The sequence below is a fragment of the Podarcis muralis genome, chromosome 14 (assembly GCF_964188315.1).
Source record: "Podarcis muralis chromosome 14, rPodMur119.hap1.1, whole genome shotgun sequence".
Classification (NCBI taxonomy): domain Eukaryota; kingdom Metazoa; phylum Chordata; class Lepidosauria; order Squamata; family Lacertidae; genus Podarcis; species Podarcis muralis.
The window spans coordinates 6,630,024-6,653,075 of NC_135668.1; the positions used below are offsets into that span (position 1 = coordinate 6,630,024).

The following is a 23,052-nucleotide window of genomic DNA, read 5'->3' on the forward strand; positions in this document are numbered from 1 at the left end:
GAGGCTTGACAACCATATGTCAGGAGTGCTCTGATGGTGTTTCCTGCTTGGCAGGGGGTTGGACTCGATGGCCCTTGTGGTCTATTCCAACTCTATGATTCTATGATTCTAAGAGTGACCTCAAACTGTAGCCAGACCCCTACACATAGAAAGAGCTTCTCAGGCCCAGCAAACAGGCAGGTGCCCTTGTTCCTCTCCAGAGGCACCTCCAGGGTGGGGGAGGGGAGGCTCTCTTGTCCATCACAGGAGGAACAAGGATATTAGTCAAGATCATGACCTGGTTTGTCTCAGGCCAGCATAGACTTCAGAAATGTGGGCACCACGGAGCTACTGGATAAAAATGCTCAGGTAAAAAGCAAGGGAACCGGAGAGAGAGAGGGGGGGGGGGCTCAGCTGGTCCTGGCAGAAGGAGGAAGGCCAAAAATATGGAGAAAGCAGGGTGGGCTGCAGAGTCGAGCCTTAATGCAGCAGCAGCCACCATCAAGGTCAGAGCCACACCCTAACCACCAACGGACGTTTCTTCTGCGGCCTGGACATACGGATTGTTGTATCCTTGGGCTCAGAAGTTAATCTGAGAAAAAACATACCATATTTCCCCATGTATAAGTCGCTGCTTTTTGCTAAAAAAAAAAAAAATAGGCAAAAATTGGGTGTTGTCTTATACACGGATAGTGAATGCAGAGGGGGAACGTGCGATTAACGGCAGCAGCAAACAGGAGATTGGCAGTGGTGATTGGGCGGGTGATTGGTCGCTGCAGCAAGGCCTGCTGGCGATTGGCTGTGGCAATTGGGCAGGCGACTGGCGGCTGTGGCGAGGTTTGCGATCGGCAGTGGCTGTGTCAAGCGATCGGCAGTGGCGGGCAGGTAAGTGAGCGATTGGCAGAAGTGACCTCCTCCACCCCCCAAAAAAGCTAAACAACATAATTTCTTAATTTTGGGTTAAAAAAAATAGGGGTCGTTTTATACACGGAAAAATATGGTATGTGTAAAATGTTGGGGTTGTTTGTTATTATGATTCTTGATCGGTTATGGGGGGTGATGAATCATGTCTGTGATTATTCATAGGAAATAAAACATTTCCTGTCTTGTCAAAGAGATGAAAAGCAAATCTAGGTCACGACATAAACAAAACCTGGTTACTGTGGTTTCTCCAGCCTGTTGTTAATTATCTGCTTTACCTCCCCATCCCCCCACCCCAGTTCAAGCCTGGCTCTCCAGCTGATGAGGTGACATGATTCAGAAGCTCTGGCCCTGAGCAGGTGCAAGGTAAACAGTGGAACCCCCCCCCCCAATATTTATGCAACCAGTTTGGAGCCTGGGCTGCTGAATGAAGGAGCTGCTTCTCAGCAGCCTCTGAGTGAGAAACACTCTTCCACTTTGGGGCTCCATAGTGGATTCAGATCAGATCTGTGTGTTGCCTTTTGCCAAGTGCTGTGTGTGTGTGTGTGTGTGTGTGTGTGTGCGCGCGCATGGTCACATGCACAAAACTTTCTGCCTCCCTCTGAAAAGCAGCAACTCCCCAAGTCTTGCAACCCTGTGTAGCAATGTAGGAGCAAGGATTGCTTCCAAGCTTGGTGGGTGGAATTGGGAGGACTAGTTTCAGGAGAAAGGATGAAGGGGCAGTAGCTCCACCCTGCCTGCCAGGGCAGCACTTTCCCCTATTTTACTTATTAATTTTTTTTGGGGGGGGAGCTTAGTAAATGAGGGGAAAGAACAAGAAGTGAAATAAGAAATAAAACATAAAACCATTTTAAAAGAGGAGACGACATGGAAATGTCAGAAAAGAATTCACTGCACCCCCAAATTAAAAACAGAGGGCCAGATGAGATGAGTTATTTCAAAAGGCCTGGGTGAGGAGAAACTTCTTCATCATGCACTGAAAAGACCTCAGAAATGGTACCAGGCAACCCGCTCTGGCATGTCTGCCTGATGCCTACGTGGGGGGCTGCCACTGAACTACATTTGCTTCTAATATATTATCTATCTATCATCTATCTATCTATCTATCTATCTATCTATCTATCTATCATCTATCTATCTATCATCTATCTATCTATCATCTATCTATCATCTATCTATCTATCTATCATCTATCTATCTATCATCTATCTATCATCTATCTATCTATCTATCATCTATCTATCTATCTATCTATCTATCTATCTATCTATCTATCTATCATCTATCTATCTATCTATCTATCTATCTATCATCTATCTATCATCTATCTATCATCTATCTATCGATCATCTATCTATCTATCATCTATCTAATCTATCTATCTATCATCTATCTATCTAAATATCATCTATCTATCTATCTATATCTATCTATCTATCTATCTATCTATCTATCTATCTATCTATCTATCTATCATCTATCTATCTATCTATCATCTATCTATCTATATCTATCTATCTATCTTCTATCTATCTATCTATCTATCATCTATCATCTATCTATCTATCTATCTATCTATCTATCTATCTATCTATCTATCTATCATCTATCTATCTATCTATCTATATCTATCATCTATCTATCTATCTATCTCTATCTATCTATCTATCTATCTATCTATCTATCTATCGTCATACCTCATGTTACGTCTGCTTCATGTTATGTTCTTTCAGGTTACGTCCTGCAGCGACCCCGAGGTACTGGAAAGGGTTACTTCCGGGTTTCACCACTCACGCATGTGCAGAAGCACAAAATGATGTCATGTGCATGTGCAGAAGTGGCAAATCGGAACCTGTGCATGTGCAGACATGCTGCTGCGGGTTGCGCTCTTTTCATGTTGCGAACAGGCCTCCAGAACGGATCCCGTTCACAACCAGAGGTACCACTGTATCTATCTTCTGAGTGGATTTCCTATGAGAACACACACACACACACACACACACACACACACACACACACACACAGACACGGAGAGCTCTGTGCAAATGCTTGCCCAGTTTGCTCCTGCTCCTGGATCTGCCATCCTCTCCTCCTGCATGGCATATTTATAGCTATGTAGACTTTCCCAAGAGAGCAAGGCTTAACACTATGGGGGTGGTGCCAGGATCGAACCCACAACCCAAGGGCCTTGTAAGGTCTAAATGAAGTTATTCGTGGGAGTTCCAGTTCTCCTCCTTTCCCCCAGGAGACTGGCAGCATTTTCACAAAATCAATTCTTCCCTGCTATAAATAATTGAAGGAGGAAGAAAACGCTGCATTTTTATAGTGGCTCCAAATAGCATCAAAGCCGTGCAGCACCAGTAGCGGGAGGCAGAGCCAAATTTACTTGCTGGGGGCAGCGGGGGAGGGAGGAGAGGGACTTTCACTGCACCGGGCATGCTAGACAAAATCCTGACTGCTGTGCTTGATTGTCTTAATTAACTTACAGAGTGGCAACACAATCCATTTGATCAGATTTTAAAGTGACAGCAGAGAGAGTAATCTGTAGTCATTTTGAAAGAAACAAGAAGAGATATCAAGTTACTCTGGAGCGGCTCAGAACACAGGTGTAAGATTTCTGGGAAACTTTTGGAAATTTTGAGCCTGGGGGGGGGGGACTGAAATCTGAAGACTATACACTGTTTATTATCAGATGTAAACTAATTTTACTGCTTTAACAACACAAAACACATCACACATAACTTAGCCAGCATATACAATTGTACTGGCATATTTATGACAACTAAAGAGTAGCTGTTTGCATCCTAAGACCCAACTCTGTTCAGTGGTGTTTCCTCCTAGACAAAGGCACAGAGGAATGCAACCTCAAAATGCCTACATCCACTGAACTCAATGGGATTTACTTCTGAGTAGACATGTACAGGATTGGCCAGGTCTGCAGGTCAGCATTTAGTATCTACAAACTGAATCGGAAGTCACTGGAAGAAGGCAAAGAACAATTTGTGAGCAACAAAGTTGGTGGTGGTGGTAAAAAGGTAGAGGACCCCTGGACAGTTAAGTCCAGTAAAAGGTGACTATGGGGTTGCGGCGCTCGTCTCGCTTTCAGGTCAAGGGAGCCGGCGTTTGTCTGCAGACAGCTTTCGGGGTCATGTGGCCAGCATGACTAAACCACTTCTGGTGCAACAGAACACCGTGATGGAAACCAGAGGGCATGGAAATGATGTTTACATTCCCGCCTCAGTGGTACCTATTTATCTACTTGCACCGGCATGCTTTCGAACTGCTAGGTTGGCAGGAGCTGGGACAGAGCAATGGGAGTTCACTCCATCGCGGGGATTCAAACCACAACCTTCTGATCAGCAAGCCCAAGAGGTTCAGTGGTTTAGCCCACAGTGCCACCTGTGTGGTGGTGGTGCGCTCCTGTTGTGCACATGCTGGGACCCTCTGGGTACAGAAATGCGTCTTCAATTTGGGTATTGCATGTGCCTATAGTAAACACAGAAGCTATCATCCTCCCTTCCCCACATTGTTCCCCAGGCCTTCTCACTCCTCTAGTTCAGACTCTCCTGAGAAGGTCATTCTCATCTGTCAGGATCAGGGCACATGGCCACAGTGGGTCTTGGTGACCTGGGACTGTCAAGTGAAGACGGAGACTAGCCTGGCACACACACAATGCTGAGCCCACAATGAAAGAAGCCATGGTTTGCTTAGATTACTTCCCAGCCACTCTTGGCTCCTGCCTCTGCAGGCTGGCAAGGGTCTGGGGTGGGGTGGCCAAACATGGCACACTTAAGGAAGCATGTTGGGTTTGTACCTAACACTAAGCTATCGTGACAACAACCCAAGGCTTGTAAGCCATCAACAAACCAGGGCTTTGGATCATGGTTTGCTGGTAGAAAATGAACTGGCAGTGAAGCCACTGGGAAGGGTTCAGGCAAACTCCCTCAAAATGGCTTAGGGTTATGTGTGAGCCAGGCCTACACATGATGTACCTGTGGCCAGTGGAAGGATCTGCAGCCTATGGCCAGTCATGAAACTCCCCTTGCGCCTCTAGCAGGCCAGAGCAGGCCGGGTGCTAATCCCCAACCCCTTCACTGAGCCCTCTATCAAGGGTCTCTCTACCTGTTGGTCCTGCAGGTCCAGCTTTTCAGCTTCCATGAGTGCTGCAAGGTCCAAGTCAGAGGCAGTAGGAGGCGGATCTCATTTCCCTGTCTTGCAACTTAAAATATTCTTCAAATGGCACCTTTTGCATGCAAAGCAAGGGCTCCCTGCCTCGGGGCTGTGGACCTTCCAGCTCTCCCCTCCTCTTGCCCCAGCCTCCCCTCCTCGTCCCTTGCTCAGCCCCCTGCCCTATTCCGTGCTGCCCCTCCCTCCAGGTTTCCTCGCCTCCTGACTGCCGAGGACACACAGTCCTTCGAAAAGGAGGCCACTTCTACAACCGCCCCTCACCGATTCATACAGTATTAATGCAACATCGATTCACAGGCTTTGCATCTGTTTACATCTAGTGATCTATTTCATTTCACATGCTTTGTGGTTATGATTCTGCCTGCAGGGCTGGGGCATCTCCCATCTGTCACTAAAACCGTTACAACGGAGGTAAGCCGTGGTCCAAAGCAACATGCGAGGCGCTGTGAGCCCACCACAAGGTGTCTGCAGCTTATGCCACGTGCAAACATTAGATGCATTGAATAGCTGTGAGAGCTTCTTCCTGGGAGGGGATTTGCCTCCCAGCCCCCACTGTGTGCCTGGCCTCTTTAGATTAAGAGGGTTTTGTAGCAAGGCAAGGAGGGAGGGGACACAAAGGAGGTGGCGATGCTTTACACAAAACAAGCTGCATTCAGTGGATTCTTGATTTGATGTAATCAGACCTCGCATTCCTCAGAAAGCCGAGGATTATGACAAGAGCAAAGTGACTGGAGGTCTCTCAGCACCACCCAGGAGTGCCTGGGCACCTCTCCCTTCAGCTGAACTGCAGCCAGCCTAGTCCCTGCCGTCTTCTCTACCTTGCAGTTCGGGGCCACAGGGAAGCCTGGCGGGGGGAATGCTGCACCCACCAAGGAAGGCTGTTCCTGGCATAGAAGCATGAACCCAGATGGCTATGCAGGGGCCACAAGGAGGTGCCAGGTGCACATGGAGTGTCGTGGTGCTGGCACAGCTGGCCTTGCACATTCAGAAAGGCCACGGAGGCACCACACGCTGACCCAGTGCTCTCCTGGAAGGAGCCAATGGCCTCATTGAAGGGCACTAGTCCTTCTGCAGCCAGAGGGTGGAGAGCCTTGCAGCAGGTCAGCGTGAAAGTAACTGTCCCGCTGGTTTGAGCTGCAAGACTGCTGTCCATGGTCCTGAACCCTTTGCTTTTGTATTTGACAGAGAGCATCCAGGGTTCTGACCTCACCCCAGCATAAAGCTGGCTTGGGCAGTCCTGTGCTTGCCACCGTCCTCTCACCTGGGTTGCCACCTCTTTCTTGATGCAGGAGGAGTTGGCTTCTTAACCACATGGGGCTGGTTTGCCCAGCAGCAGACACTGCAGGAAGGCGCCTCCTGAAGAAAGCCCTTTGCTGCAGATGCCACATAGCTCTGCCACAGAAATGCAGGAATGAGCTTCCTGCCTTTGATAGAGGCAGCATGACTGAACTCCCAGGGACTTGGGGACTGCACTACCTCTGTGCCTCACCACTAGAACGTCAACGTTCTCCATCATTTCTAGGGCTGTGGTCGAGATGATGGAGACCATTCCATGCACTTAGATACAGACTTGCCCCAGCCACTTTTGCTAGAGGGGTGGAGGGCTTATCAGCCAGTAGCTGTGGGTGTTCAGATAAGTACCAAGCCCTCCCATCCACTTGCCCTTCCCCCTGCAATTAAAATTGCACCCTTTCCCCTTTCTACATGACTGAGGCAGCTCCACGTTTCAACCTATGGAGCTATCAGCGTAGTTTTCTTTGGCCCTGAATTCTATACTGGGCGATCATGGAGGGAGGAAGAGGGATCAGGCAGATAAACAGAACATCCTCCCTTAACCCAACAACAGAACCGCTTCTCCTTGTAATCAGTCTTCAAAAGCAAACATAGGATTATTTAAAGACCAAGCAGGGTCAAAGAAACAATTTGCATAATGTAAAGTAAATCCATACTTGTAACCAGAAAGCCGCACGCTTTAAATCCTTGGCCATTTCTATTAATCCCAGAGGCCATGTGGAGACTGATACATGCAGGAGTAAAACTAACTCACTCTTGGGATATTCCCATGGCATTGCTGGGAAGGCAGGTTCCTTGGTAGCCAGCACTTTATCTCCAGCCACAGCCAGGACTGGCAGAAGAAGTCCCTACCTGGCCATACCAGGGACCTATTCTCGGCTGTTCCCTAAGAGGCTGGATTCTGACTCAGCGCAGGACAGCTCATAAGCAAAGCCACAACGAACCTCCCTCTGCTCCTAGAGGCTGACAGGTCCAGATCTCCATCTCCTCAAAGGGGGAAAGAGCCCAGGGGGCTCCCAGACTGAAGGAGGGTCTGATCCCAGGAAGAGAAGGAGCTACCACTCTTCTTTTTGTTGACAATATAAAGTCTAAGCTGCTAGTAGTACTGGAAGTGGGAGAGGAAATGGTGCAGGGAGAAGCATATTCATTCATTAATTCATCACCCTGCATGTTCTAAGCACAGCCCTGAACTCTGGGCAGAGCTCCAAAGAGGAGCAGTCTGCAATGGTGGGAGCTGTGGAGAACAGAAGCAGGTTATAGGACACCTGCAGATGCCTTTCAAGGGGAGCAGTTGGCTGGCTGGCTAGGGCTGGCCTTGGTGCCCTTTGGCGGACCTCTTTCCAATTTCATAGTGCTGCGGACAATTCTCAAAAAGCTTCCTCAAATGGCAGCAACAGTGTATTCCACCCGGTTTTCTTAATCAGAGGGCTGCATTTGAAACAGCTCCGCTTTGCATGGAAATGATGACATACCATCCAAGCCTTCCACAAGAACTTGCAAAATTTTCTTTCTTGCCTGGGGCATCAGCAGAGTGTCAGCCATACATGCACCCTGTGAACACCAGTGGTGCTTTGAAGTTTTGCTCTCAGATCTTGACCTGACTGGGACCCCCTTTCCATCCAATCCCCATGATCCTCTGAGGCTGCCTCACTCCTTGGCAAACATGGCCATCTTGCTTTGTCTCTGAATATCTCCATCCACCACCAAGCCTTATTTCTCATGGCCCCAGCAGCCTTCAGCCTCCTGGTAGCAGAGTACGACAGGGTAGGCACCCCAGTGGCCATCCCAGAATCCAGACAGGAACTGATGTTTAGTGGATGTGCCCCTGCAGAAGGACCCTCTTGGGGATTCAAATCCTTGTCCTGGCTCAGGGCACAGAACCAGATTTGGGGGCCCAGGGAGGCTCTGCCCCAATTCTGCCCTGTTCCAATCTGATTTTCTCTAATTGATCCAGTAGCTCAAATCTAAACTTTGCTTGGGGTCATTTCAGACAGGCTAATTGAGAGAGAGCAAGAGCACGAAAACCCTTTCTTCCTGTCCAATCTGTTGTCATGCACATCAGTGGCTGACCTCCTGGGCTTCCCCCCTCTGTTTCTCTCACTAGAAAACTTCATTGCATTCACTTGTTCAGTGGTGGAGGGGCTTCTTTGACTGCACACAAGGTGAGTCTGTCTGGGAAAACCCCCACCAGACCCTTCAAAGGCTGCCTATGCTCGTTTCAGCTCTTCCAGCTTCAGGGTGGGAGAGTGGAGATGAGAAGCAGGCTGGAAGTTGCCTTCAATTGACCAAGCCAATGGATTGGCCCATCCTGCATTTGATGGGCAGGGTCCCTCCAGGGTTTCAGGCATCACTGGAGCCTTTCGATTTCACTCTGAACTGATCCCAAAGCCTTCTGCATCAGCCCAGGGTCCTGATCCCATGGTGGCCAACCAATTGCCCCAGCTGGCTGCCTACAAGAACAACAGCGGCAACTCTCCCCTCTTGTGGTTCCCAGCTACTGGCATCATTCAGAGGGATGCTGTCTTCCATAGGCACCGACTCTGAGGGGCCCAGGTCCCTTTATCCCCCCTGGAAAATTTGGGGAGCTGCCCCCCCTAAGTTGAGGACAATCAGGGGTTTTGTGAAGGAGGTGTGAGGGCTCTGGCAGGGTCTTCGACTCCTTCCTCCTCCTTCCCAAAGGGGGCGTATTTGTGTGTGTGCAAGCACATCTGTGTGTGGGAGAGCAAAAGGGGTTTTCCTCCACAAAGTGGAGGACGTGGTCTGTTCCTGAGTCAGGGGAGAGAGGCGGCTGGTGGAAAAGGGTGCTCAGTAGCTGCAGCATTATGTGTTGGGGTGGGTGAGTCAAGGGAAGGGCTTGAGAATATCCTTTATCTTCTCTCCCACCCCCACCCCCTTTTCCTCCCTTGCATATCTGGGAAAACAACTGAAAGTGGAGGAGAGATCAGACCTCCCCCTCCTGTCCTTTTTTGAAACCGGAGCCTTTGCCATGATTGAACAATTTAAAAGGAAAGTTCGCAAGATAAGCACTGAAGTACTGCTTGCTTATAGTGTGTTCTGTGTGGGCGGGTGTTTCTTTGGATCTAGAGAACAACGAGTCCTGCGTGTGAGTGAAGGGTGTCTCTCTCCCTCTCCTTTGCTGGTGGGTAGGGCAAAAGGGGCTGTGCTGCCCTCCCAGCTGCTGCTGCTGCTGCCACACTTGGATCTGCCCCCTGGCTTCTCCAGGTCCCTGCACATCATGGCACACGTCGTTGCCCCCCCATATTTTATTCAAGTTGGTGCCCCCCCCCGTTGTCTTCCACACAAGAAGCATTTCTGAGCCATCATGGTTTGTGGTCAGGCAAGGAACTCTTTCCTCCTTTGGACATCAGCTGGATGTACATGCACAGTAACTGCTCAGTTCTTAAGCCGATTACCGAAAGTGCACTGGACTTTTACTTTATGTAAAGCTGCAGAGCAAAAGGACTTTTACTCAAAACAAGGAAGTTGTGCTGTGCTCAGCATGGGGCTATGTAGGGTTGCAGCCACAGCCCCGTTACACGGCTCTTATGCCTTTCATGAAGTTCTCCTTTAGGATGATGAAAGTCTCTCTCTTCATTAACTCAGCAGCAAATATGGGGGCTTCCTGTTCCCTTTCAGTTCCATGCCCCTAAGCAGCTCTGCATTCAGAGGTGCACCTAGGCTCCTTTGTGCCTTGGCAAGGAGCTGTACTGGCACCCTCCTCAATCACTGGCTCTCTGTCTTTTCTGCAATGGCCCACACCAGCAACTGGAGTTCTCCGCTGTGCCTGTGCACAGTCTCCCAGAGCAGCAGAGGAGTGGCCTGGGGAGAGCAAGGACTAGTGGGTGGGTCATAGCTGTCAACTTTCCCCTTTTCTTGCGAGGAATCCTATTCCGAATAAGGGAATTTCCCTTAAAAAAAGGAAAAAGTTGACAACTATGGGGTGGGCTTCTAGCCACTATGAGCCAAAGGGCATTCTCAGTGGACCTAATGCTGATTTGATGGTCTCTTTGGCACCCCCACCCCCGCAAAGCTTCAGGTGAACATTTGGACTTCTTTTTAAAAATTATTACTGCTTTCTGAAGTGGGGCTTGACTGTTGATGCAACTGAATGTTTGCGACCTTATTTCAAACATGCACATGCACCTTTTGAGAAGCTGAAAAGCTGCTCAGGGGAGGGTTGTTCTGTTGCATCTCAGGGAGAAGCCAATCATCAGCGCTGTTGTGCACAGCCGTCTTGTGCTTCCATGCTGAATTTGTAGGTGAGGGGGGGTGGTTATGCACCTCCCCAAGTTTGCTGCCGAGGCTGAGTCAAGTGATCGCAACTTGCCCAGAATGAATGTGTTGGCGAAGAGAGCAAATCGTGGATTTCCAAAGCTCCACTGTTTGTGTTATTTGAGTTAATTAACATTTATTTGCTTATTTTGGATCAAACAGCCGGCACAGGCGGAAGCTGTTTACTGATGCCAGATGGCAAGAAAGAGACAGCCAGCCAAAAGAGGCATCCGGAGTCAGCCACCCAGATAGGAAGCAAAGGCAAAATTTCAGGTTAGAAAAGTGTTGCTCTGAAGCTCAGAAAATGCGTGGGGTTGTTGGTCCATGCAGCCGGAGCCCCAAGCACACAGGCCTGCCTGGGTGCCAACCGAGCCAGAGAAAGGCGAGAGGATGGCCAAGAGCCTGGCAAAAGAGAAGCAGAATCATAGTGAACCCTTCAGAAAATGAAGGCAACCTCCAGGGACTCTAGTTGGCTGCTCAGGAGGAAGGGGACATCCCCAATCGGTGCCTGCCCGCCTGCCAGTGGGGTCAAGGTGGCCCTGGGCTTGGGGAACTGTCACCATGGACATGAGTGGCTGTGGCCTGTGGGCAGGCAAGTCATCTGTGAGAAAAGTAAGAAAGCTGAGGGAACCAGGAGGCCAGTGCATGGCCCAGAGAGGGCTCTGCACCAGGGCAAATTGAAGCTCAATATGGCCCAAAGGAGGATAGGTGCGTACATGTGAGCTAGCAGGGAGCTGCACACAGGCCCAAATGCTGAGCATCACTGCCTCTAACAGTGAATGCAGCTGGTGTGTGCAGAGAGAGAGAAGCAAAAGGCAGAGCCCCTAGTTTGAAGAAGCACAAAAAACCCCTTTCTTTAAAATCCTAAGTAGGAACCTCCCAAATACACAGACACACCAAGACTGAGCATGCTCAGTGGGCATTGGGATGGTGACTGCCTGGGGAAGGGATGGAATAGAGTATTCTAGAGGTTGGGTGCAGCTGGCTGGAACCCAGATGAGGAGATGCTCCTCTCCTCCTCCCTGCAACGTATTTTGTGGAGGATCCCACTTTGGTCCTGCCCTGAAAACTAACAGCCATCTTCTATCTCGTCCCAAACCTGCACTCAGTTTCATTGGACTCCCCCAAGGTGAAGTTAAGGTAAAGGACCCCTGGATGGTTAAATCCAGTCAAAGGTGACTATGGGGTGTGGCGCTCATCTTGCTTCAGGCTGAGGGAGCCAGCATTTGTCCACAGACAGCTTTCCGGGTCATGTGGCCAGCAGGACTAAACCGCTTCTGGCGCAACAGGACACCGTGATGGAAACCAGAGCGCACGGAAACACCATTTACCTTCCTGGTGTTTACCTATTTATCTACTTGCACTGGTGTGCTTTCAAACTGCTAGGTTGGCAGGAGCTGGGACAGAGCAATGGGAGCTCACTCCATCGCGGGGATTCAAACCACCAACCTTCTGATCAGCAAGCCCAAGAGGCTCCGTGGTTTAGACCAAAGCACCACTCATGTCCCCTACCCTATGCCATGCCACAGGCACCCAGCTGAAGACAACGCCCAGACCCCTTGACCTTTTGTTCGAGTGGGCAAACCACACATGGCTGTCCAGCCCTCTGCCCAGATTCCATTTGCTAAATGAACACCCAGCGAGCCTCTTTCCCATCATCACCCGCAAGTGCCTTTGCTATCCTGCTCATTGAAATTGTTGCTTAGACACCTGCTTCCTGCTTCCACAGTTCAATGCAAGAGGCCCCATTCCCTGCTCAGAATCCTCATCGTGCTTCAGAAAGGAAGAGGCCCTTTCAGCAAACCTGCTCAGAGATGCAAACGTGGTCAGGGGTTTTTAGAGTCAATGGCCACATGTTCCAGTTACCATTAGAGGCCTCCAGCAGATGTGATTCCCAGCAATGGGCCTAGCCAGAAATAAGCATTTCCAGGAAGGAATAGGCCACAGTCTCCACAACCTCTCTAGAAAAGCGTCTTCCTGGGATCACTTGAAGAGAGGAGGCAGCCTTTATCCCCCTCCATGCTGTCTACGCTGATTGGCAGCAGCTCACTGGAGGAATAAATATCCATGCCTCCTTGCCAAGCCAGCAATATGGCACCCTGCCAAAGAAAGGGTCCCCTCTCACCTACTCCATCTTGCATTTCATCTACTGCCTGGCTGGGTGCTCACAAGCAACCAATTAAAGTCAAGGTTGGCCACATAAAAGTCCTGGATCAGCTATGATTAAGCTATAAACAGACACCAGCATGTCCCAGGCCTTCCTCCATAAGGTGCACAACTCATAAAGAAAGATGCTTTTCCCGCCTATGAAGGAAAGCAAAATCTTCTTCCAGCCATGGCCTGATCTGCCTGAGAAGACATCTTTTATTAAAAACATTTTTAAAATTCTAACTTCCTAGAGCAACGCCAGCCACACCAACGGAAGGCATCCATCTCGTGAATGTACTTCCACTTTCATTACGGCATATTTATAAATTATGCAGCTGAAACATAACAATAATCTAATAAGAAATTGCATGCCACTAAATTGAGTTGAACATCCCAGAGGCAGATCCCAGCATCCTCTCCAATACAGAAATCAATGTCCCCCAGAAAAATGCTCCAGAGAGAGCCCATTTCCACAGTTTCAGGCCTGCAGTTATTGTATGCTAAATGCAAAACCACTGGGATGTTTCAAATGGCCCCATTTTCAGCACAATGACATATTCCTGGCTGCTGTATTTGGTGTTAAGTTCTAATAGCTGGTACTCCATCTTTGGAGGAGCCAAACAGCCAACCTCGCTCTTCCTCTCTGGCTTCTACAGTCACCAAAGGTGGCCTCACATATGCTCCAAGCCCCATGCCACCCCAGCCCCCTGGCCAAATGAAGAACGGGCTGAGGGCACCCCTTCCCCAAAGAGACCACCAAATCTACCTTCAATCCCTAGAGTGGCCATGCTTCCCTGGGTCCATTGCACTCCAGCATCATCGTCACATGAACTTGAAGTCCACACCAACACACATTTTGTTTGTGAGTTAGAAGTCGCAATACGAGTCTGTGGCTTCGGGCTTTTAATAAGGCCCAAGATGCAAACACCCAGGTAAACATGATGAATCACAGGCGTAAGGAATGGCATGTGTTGCAGGCAACATTTACTTCTGAGTAATGCACCCCAGAAAGCCAAAAGAGGAAGGAATACTCACAAATAGAACTTCTCGTCCCATGTTGGATTCAGGTTCCCAAATATGGTTTTTGTCCTCCTTTTGGTCTTGCCCACTTGCACCGTGACGTACGGATCACTGGAGCCAGTTTTATCCTTGGCCTGCAAGCCCTGAGCACAGACCACTGGAAGAGAGGCGGAAGAAAGAGAGAGAGAGAGAGAGAGAGAGAGAGAGAGAGAGAGAGAGAGAGAGGTGGAGGATGCAAGTTGATAAAACTAGGCTTGGCCAACGGCGTTGTGACCAGTGTCCCCACCCCCCTGCAAAAAAGGGGCTAAAGGGCTGGTACTGAGCAGAAGAACACATGGAAGGTCCCAGGTCCAGTCCTCAGAATCTCCACTTCAAAGGTGATGGAGCTAGGTGGACCAATGGGCTAAGTCAGAATGAGGCCACTTCCAGTGTTCTTAGATGTAAGAGGAGCCCCCCAGTACTCTGAGCCAGAGTAGAGCAGTGTGTCTTTTGTGCCCCCTGGGCTTGCGCCCTTGGCAAGGGCCAACCTAACCAGACCCTAGCTATTCCCCTGCCCCAGCTGGAGACCCTGGAGACCACTGGCTGCCGGTCAGTGTAGACAAGACTGAGCAGTATGGCTCCATGGCCTGACTCAGTAGAGGACACCTTCCTGTGTTCCTAATAGTTTCAGAGTCTCTGGAATGTAGAAAGAGTTGCTTCCCAACAGCTGGATCAGGACGAAGGTTGGCTACCCTTCCACAGTCAGCAAAGAGCTCAGGTGGCCTGGCTCTATTCCCAGTTATCAGTAAGCATTGCAGGAAATGCCAGCATGAGGTTATAGGGGCGTCTCTCTCCTGGCACCTCCCTTTGGCTGACATCCTGGCTGGCTCTGTGGAGGAGCTGGCTGCCTCTTCTAAAGGCTTAGTTTTCGGACACGGTGACTGAAGGACAAGCAGTTTTTTTGTCCTACATGGGGATTATCTATGCAGGAGAAAAAACACCACTCAAGCAGGTGTTAAAAACAAATAACACCATTATAAAAAAACAGGGCTAATAATGCAGAGAGACAATGTGAGAACCAGGCTGCGAGGCCTTTGAGGATTCCCCCCCCCCAAGGGGTGGGGGGAAATGGAGAATAATAATAATAATAATACATTTTTATTTATATCCCGCCCTCCCCAGCTGAAGCCGGACTCAGAGCGGCTAACAACAATAAAAGTAACACAGCATTCTAAAATCAATTCAGAATCAAATTAATGGCAACAATTGAGTTCTGTGAGGATTACCAAAGGAGGGGGTCAGACTGTGCCTTGGCCAAAGGCCTAGTGGAACAACTCTGTCTTGCAGGCCCTGCGGAAAGATGTCAAATCCCGCAGGGCCCTAGTCTCTTGTGACAGAGCGTTCCACCACATCGGGGCCACAGCCGAAAAAGCCCTGGCTCTGGTTGAGGCCAGCCTAACCTCTCTGTGGCCCAGGACCTCCAAGATGTTTTGGTTTGAAGGCCGTAAGGTCCTCCATGCGACATGCCCGGAGAGGTGGTCCCATAGGTATGAGGGTCCTAGGCCGTATAGGATTTTAAAGGTTAAAACCAGCACCTTAAACCTGATCCTGTACTCCAGCAGGAGCCAGTGCAGCTGGTATAGAAAACAAAATTAGCCTCCTCTCGGTCATGCAAGGTCTCGCCCAAAAAGAGTTGTGCCCTTTCAGCTCTGAGAGCACACAGAGTTCTGTGCAACTCAAAGATTACCAATAGCAGGTGGTCCTCCAGGTGTTTCCTTGCACCTTCCAAGCCATGACACTGACCCACTGTGCTCCACTCCTTCTCCCACAAGGTAAGCTGTCCTCTCCCCCAGAGCAAGAAACATCTCCCAGGAGAAATGTCCAGGCATTACTTTGGAACAAGATGCTTGTTCCAGTGCCCCCCTCCACCCCGAGAGCTGCCTTCAGACCCCAGGAGCCTATTTCCTGAGCCATTCCCTCTTGCAGAGCTTGGTGTCCCGGCTGCAACCTCCAGTTACAGAGACAGCCAGCTTCCCTGTAGCTGCCTTTCGCCAAGAAAACAGATGTCAGGATTTATCATCGCTAATGTGTGTTTATGCTGCTATAAATACAAACACTTGTCAGTTGACTCCTCCATCGCAATTCATAACTGTGCGAGTCTCTCCACCGGCTTGAAAGCCGACTGGGACGCGCCACACTCCCTCCCCTCGGCCCCCCTCTGACCATCAGCAAATATTTGCTTTGTAAGTTGGACCCATGTGATTTAAAGCGTCGAGACAGGAGCATTTAGTTAACATTTTTGAACTGGCACTAGTAAGGACAGCCCAGCTCATTAACTGCCTCATCAGAGAAATGATGGGATCAGAATGCTGTGTCCCTGTCCCGTCCTGTCCCATTCCCCGCCCCCACAATCTGAGCAATCCCAGCAGCAGACCTGTCTGCCCCCCCCCCCCCCGGCTGGATCCATTCAGAAGCAAGTCTGCTGATCTTGGGGAAGGGAGGTTGTGTGGCTTCTTAAACAGTATTACAGGATGGTGCCTGTGATGTCTCCTCCGGGCAACTCCTGCAGCCAATCTGGTGCCAGACATCTTGCTCTGCTTTCCTTTGGACCACCCATGGAGGTGCATTCCACAGTCTCTCAGACAGATGGACGGGTGAAGTCAAACTGCTGTGTTAGCAGCAATGAAGTGACCTCCCCAGGGCTCAAACCTGGGCAGTGTGTATGGAGGTCCTGGGCAGCCCAGACAACAAGATCTCTCTCTCAGCCTTGCTGATGTGGTCCAAAGGAAAGCAGAGCAAGACATTTGGCCAGCACCAACACAGTATCATGAACCAAGGCTTTTATAAGCCCTGTGGACCACCCAGTTGTTATGGCTACTGGACAAACTGTTCTCCTAAGGCTGTGTTGAGGACATCTCAAGTCACCTGCAGCAACTGCTGCCTTGACCAGATCTAAATTTTATAGGAAGGACTATTGTAGGTGATGCTGCTCTGTACATCAAATAGGGCATTGAGTCCAGCAACCTAGAAATCCCCAGATAGACAGACTTCTCCGGCAAAATCATTGTGGGTGGTGATACCAAGCCCCAGGTGCAGTTTAGTACTGGGGATGATAATGTTATGCTTATATTCTGTATCTTGAAAAATATTTTTATTTTTTAAGTACTGGGGATGTGCTATCATCCCCCTGAAGATGAATGAAATCAAGGAAGCACCCAACAGAGGAGATGTAGTTATGGGCTACTTTGACTACCCTCGCAGACTGGTTATGGAAAAAGTTTGGCATTCAAAGTGTAAATGGGAATTGCTTGCAGTCCTCACCCCACTGGGGGGTTTCAAGGTGGCAAACTGTTCTGCACCAGCTTGCAGGCAGAATGGACCACCTCGTGAGATCAGGGTGTACGCTATCTTTCCACTTGGCACACCCAGAGAAACAATCAGACATCAGAGACCCTCTTTCTGTTTGTATTCTGTAAATGCCATTTTGTAACCACCTGGGCTGGATGGGAAAAGGGAGCTTTGGCCAGAGAGAGTTCTCCAGCTGAAAAGAGGGAATCTTCTCACCTGTGATGGTGATCTTTGCTGACCACTTGGAAGTCCCATCCAGGACACTCTGTTTGGCTGCCTTGGTGTGCTGTACAAAGTCCTCCTTGGGGATCTGGAACATTTCCTGGATCAGTTCAAAAACCTCTGGCCTGTTTCGCTCCCTGATCTTCATTTGCTCCTTCATTGCTGTAATAATATTCTGGGTCTTATCCTCAGCACCGTGCTTTGAACTCTTCTCCGCTGCCCCTAAGGTGACATAACAACGGCATTAGCAACACTTAACAATGCACTACTATAGCAGTACAGTGGTATACCTCGGGTTAAGAACTTAATTCGTTCTGGAGGTCCGTTCTTAACCTGAAACTGTTCTTAACCTGAAGCACCACTTTAGCTAATGGGGCCTCCTGCTGCCGCCGCCATGCAATTTCTGTTCTCATCCTGAAGCAAAGTTCTTAACCAGAGGTACCATTTGTGGGTTAGTGGAATCTGTAACCTGAAACGTCTGTAACCTGAAACATCTGTAACCCGAGGTACCACTGTAGTTGTCGTTGCAGCAGCAGGAGTAATATTGGGTCATCTTCTATGAGGAGATGGTGACATGGCTGAAATCTGGAAAACAGATGCCCTCGATGACACAGAAGGTGCCTGGCCAGGCGGGTCTTTCATTGACGCTTTTGCCAACCTGATACCCTCCAGCTGTTTTGGACAACCTGGACTAGCCAGGGATGATGGGAATAGTAGTCCACAACAGCTGGAGGGCACCAGGTTGGCGAAAGCTGACCCTCCTCTTGCTTTCTGTGTGTCCTGCACAGCATGGATGAAGCCCCCTTCCTTCCACCAGGGACATCTGGTTCCATGTGTGGCGCACGTAGACCACAGCACACAGAGAGGCCCCTTGATGCTGGCAGGCACGGATGTTGTGATGTCAGTTCATGTCTGGAGGGGCTTCCAGAAAGACATCAAAATGGAAGCCTGAAGTCTGGCACAGATGCTGATCCCCAAAAATGATGGTTTTTCCTGCCCTGAAGCAAAGCCAGGGATGCCAATATCCTGACTTTTCTGGATCTTTGCAAAATAATGGGATTCCTAGTGGATCACAGAGATCAACTGCCAAGGGGGTAGGGGTGTCACAGTACAACAGCACACTACTTTGGTGGTGGGCTTTAGAGAGGTTCATTTGCAGCCCATCCCTGCCTGGGTCAGCCTAGCATAGGCTGCAAGTGACCAACTGCACTGATCAGGGCTGGAGGGCAATGCTGGCTGCAGATGAATGGAGGCAGGAAAGGCAAGGTGGCATTTCTGGCCAGCCCATCTTTTTCTGCTTGGCTGCAGGTCACAGGGGGCAAAGTAGAATGCTGACAAATGACACCAGAGCAGCCAGCAAGCCTTCCTTGTTTCTGTGCCATGAGGCAGCCAAGCCACACTCCTGGGGGCCTGCGCATCAGGTGGCAGCAGAGCAGCAACAGAGGAGCGACTGAGGAAGAGAGAGGTCTCTGGGCCACTGGATGGCTTTTGGTGAGAGGTGCCAAGGGGCCTCATGCAATCTCTTTAGCTGGCTGGAAACCTGGTGGGTTTAAAAGCAAAGGAGGAGGAAGAGTTTTATCCAGTGAAACTGGAGCTAAATGCAGACAGTGCCCAGCTGAGTGAAACCCAAATGAGGTGGGAGATCCCTGAGACCAGAACGCAGGGTGGGTTGGGGGAAGCACAAGACCCATTCAGCGTCAGGGGTGTCTGCATGCCCAAAGATACTATGTCACCTCCACTCAGCCACTCCACTGTCCATCCTGTCACCTGGAGCCCCTGTGAGATTAGTGGTGTCGTCGTAATCTGAGCAGCCCAACCATTTGCTTGGGCTTTGAGTTGTGCCAAGCAGACTCTCCCTTGCCACTGCCAGGGCTGCTCCAACAGGCTTCTGTTGCCACCCCAAACCACAGGAGGAGCCCATGCCCCAGAGCTGGGACACCCATGGGTGAGGCAAACGCTGTGGGTGGCAGGATCCACAGGGACAGCAGATCCCGATGTAGATCTCTCTTCTTCCCTTGTTTTTGGTGTGGATCAGGCATAAGCAAACTCGGCCTCCAGATGTTTTGGGACTACAATTCCCATCATCCCTAACCACTGGTCCTGTTAGCTAATGATGATGGGAGTTGTAGTCCCAAAACATCTGGAGGGCCGAGTTTGCCTGTGCCTGGGGTAGATCTTCACTCGCCCCTTCTTACCAGGCGGGGGGAGGGCACCATTTTGCTGTTTGCCTCAGGTGGCCCTGCCATGCCCCCCTCGCAAAGGGAAAGGGACAAGCAGCACTAAGAAGGGCAGAAGCTGTGCCCACACCAGGTGCCCCTCAGACTACTCACTCTGCAAACAGTCCGCATTGAGGAGATCCTGGCACTTCTCATGGCACTTGACCCCACACTCTGTGCACCTCATTCCCTGCCTGGCGATGCCCCAGAGGAGACCCTCGCACTCGTAGCAGTAGGTGGGGGCGGTGGCTGTCCACACTTCAAAGTAGTGTGGGGTGGTGGAGGACATGGGGTAGATGAGGGCCTGAAGGGTTTTTTTGAAGACGTGCATTTTCTGAGGGGACACAAAACACATTCAGATACATCAACAAAGCGGCTCACAGTTCCCAATTGGCTAAGTATCGCAGACCTCCTGTTTTACAAAAGCCAAGCCATGGACTCCCTACTTTTGATCCCTGGAGTAGCTTTGGTTATGGGAATGGTGCCACGGACCTCCTGGGTGGGGTCCGCAGACCACCAACTGAGAACCACTGGTCTAATCATTCTTTCATGCATGTTCAAGCTCCTGTTACAAAGCTTTTGCTGAAGCGTTGCAGAGCACGTGCCTCAGTGTGAGAGGCTCTCATCAGCCGAGCTCTTGCTGACTTGCTCTGAGGCCGCTGGAAGAGGAAGGCGCTCAAAAGCACCACAAGGGCTGGTCAGACATCATTGTGTCTTTGCAGAGACAGCTGGAGGCTGCCCAGTGCCCACACCAGATTTAGGGCAGCGCAGGGGTCTTCCCCACACAGGACACTGTGCCAAGAGGGCACAAAATAATAATAATAATAATAATAATAATAATAATAATAATAATAATAATAATAAAAAATACCTATATCTATACAGGTACCTTCTGAGAAGATTTATAAAAAGACAATAGTACCAGGAAGCTGTTCTCTCACAGCACAGGAGACTCTTTTCCCCTGAGCCTAGACTTCAGCCCCTGGTTCCTTGCAATCTTTGAGACGGTTGCAGAAAAACATGTAGTTGGAAGGAGAAATGAATGGGGATCAGGCAGCCATTACAAAGACTAAAGCCTCACATCACTTATGCCACACTGGCAAGTCTGGTGCTCAGGAGACACCTGTGTGGGCTCCTGGGGGCAGGGGATCAGCTCCCCAGAACGGCTTCCTTAGTTGGACAAAGGCAGGGGGCTGGCGGATGTCCCCTCCTGTTCCTTCTTCCACAGCCCCCTGACACATTTGCCACACACAGGCTCTTGCCTCTGGGGTGGCACATGCTGACAGTTGCTCAGCCCATGCCATGGCTCTTTGCCATGAGAGCAGGGGAGCATAGCTAGCTGCTGGCAAGAGGTCCTTTCTTGCTTGCTTCACTCCCAGTGAAACCCAGCACCTGGGGAAGGACCCAGGCCTGGACCAGTGACTCCACCATGTCTCAAGGACTGTGGCACTTGCCGGCCAAGGAAAGCGGTCTCTGCTGATGTGACGGCAAAGGAACTCTCTGATCTGAACGCTGTGCCTTGTGTGGCTACATGCTAAGTCGCAGGCAAAATCTCCTGCTTGAGATGTGAAGGGGTTCAGATGTGATGCTCCTGCCCATCTTTCTCCAGGGTGCTGATTCACACAATCCACTAATTAGCACCAGAGATGGTCTCATTAGCATTGAAAGCGAGTCCAGTGCTAACAAACAAGGCCCCTGCAGAGCAGCAGATCATCTGCCTTGCCTTCTCTGGCTCTCCTAATGGCACCCTTCGGTCTGCTTAGGATGGTTTCCTGAGAAGGAGGTTTGAGTCAGCACTGGCCTCCCATTGACGTCAGCTAGAAAAGGCACTACTATAGGGATGCTCAGCACTTGAGCAGTTTGGGGGCTGATCCGGCCCACCTCTGATGGAGCTTGGGAGCATCCTAGGAAAACACCTCCATAGAAATATATATATATATGGGGAAAGCACTCCAGAGAGCCATTGCTGCCAAATGCAAACTGGGGCAAAGAGATTGGTAGAGAAAACAAAAGCATCAGCTGGGAGCATTGCAAAAGAGCAGCAATTGCTTTTTATCACACGCAGCACACCGAGAAAGGGCTAGGCAACACCTGGGCTCCTGCAAAAGAGAAAGGGTGAAATGTGCTTAACGCATTGCAAAGCTATCACGTAAATGGCCCTCATAAATTGTTTCCAATCTAATGCTTAATTTTGCATTCCAGGAGGTTTGGGAAAGGAATAACTAAATATGTTGATAGCCTAAAATGTGAAGGCACACTGGCAGATGACAAAGGGGAGAACGCTGGGGAAATGAGCAAGTCAACGCTCTGGGGGAAACTCCAGCAACCTGGAATCAGTGGCTGCCGACTGCACTCGTCTTCCTAGTATCAAGCAAGCAGGCAGCTGCTGCTTGTGCATCTATTATTATTATTATTATTATTATTATTATTATTATTATTATTACTACTGCCCTTCATCAAGAGATCCTGGGGCCGCAGTTCACAGTACAAAAGACAAGATAAATAATTAAACCAAAAAAACAAAGCATTAACACTCCCACCATTTATCTCCTCCATTCCCAGTTGCGGGATTCCTGTAATATTTTGTTTTGGGGGTCGAGAGGAAGCTGTTTGATATGCTGCTGCTGCTGCTGGGGGGTGGGAGGGGACTTCTGCCTGCCCCCTTCCTGCCTTCAGTGGGGAGGGAGGGAGGGAAAGGTCCTCTGAATTGGCAGGTGCTACCTGGCAGAAAGTTGGGACGCAGGTGGCGCTGTGGGTTAAAGCCTCAGCACCTAGGACTTGCCGATCGAAAGGTCGGTGGTTCGAATCCCCGCGGCGGGGTGCGCTCCTGTCGTTCAGTCCCAGCGCCTGCCAACCTAGCAGTTCGAAAGCACTCTCGGGTGCAAGTAGATAAATAGGGACCGCTTACTAGCGGGAAGGTAAACGGTGTTCCGTGTGCTGCGCTGGCTTGCCAGAGCAGCGATGTCACGCTGGCCACGTGACCCGGAAGTGTCTGCGGACAGCACTGGCCCCTGGCCTCTTGAGTGAGATGGGCGCACAACCCTAGAGTCTGGCAAGACTGGCCCGTACGGGCAGGGGTACCTTTACCTTTTTACCTTTACCTGGCAGAAACAGTGCCAGGTCTGTGTCTGTATGAATGGGAGCCACGAGAAATGATTTCCAAATTATTATTATTATTATTATTATTATTATTATTATTATTATTATTATTCACTTTTATTTATACCCTGCCCTCCCCAGCCAAGACCGGGCTCAGGGCGGCTAACACCGGTATAAAAACAATTGATTGAAATACAACTTAAAAACAAGATTAAAATACAACATTAAAATGCAGCCTCATTTCAGCCGGAACTCAAATAAAAAACTTTTTGGGGGATGAAAACGTCAAGTCTTCACCAAGGCCAACTATCCAGACTGGTCCTACGTAGGCCAGAAAAAAGCCAGGGAAGTCCCCAAATAGGAGTTC

The 23,052-nt window shown here is 49.9% G+C and overlaps 1 protein-coding gene across 2 annotated transcripts in view; it reads right to left on the reverse strand.

Annotated features, from left to right (window-relative positions):
• The window catches only part of UNC13C (unc-13 homolog C), a 133,516-nt gene that overhangs the window by 58,805 nt on the left and 51,659 nt on the right, over positions 1 to 23,052 (reverse strand). For both annotated transcript variants that reach the window (XM_028705840.2, XM_028705838.2), the window contains exons 7-9: positions 19,701 to 19,920; positions 17,365 to 17,592; positions 13,837 to 13,978 (exon numbers count right to left, since the gene is read on the reverse strand). In XM_028705840.2, the coding sequence (XP_028561673.2) occupies positions 13,837 to 13,978; positions 17,365 to 17,592; positions 19,701 to 19,920 (590 nt within the window). The remainder of the gene's footprint in view (positions 1 to 13,836; positions 13,979 to 17,364; positions 17,593 to 19,700; positions 19,921 to 23,052) is intronic.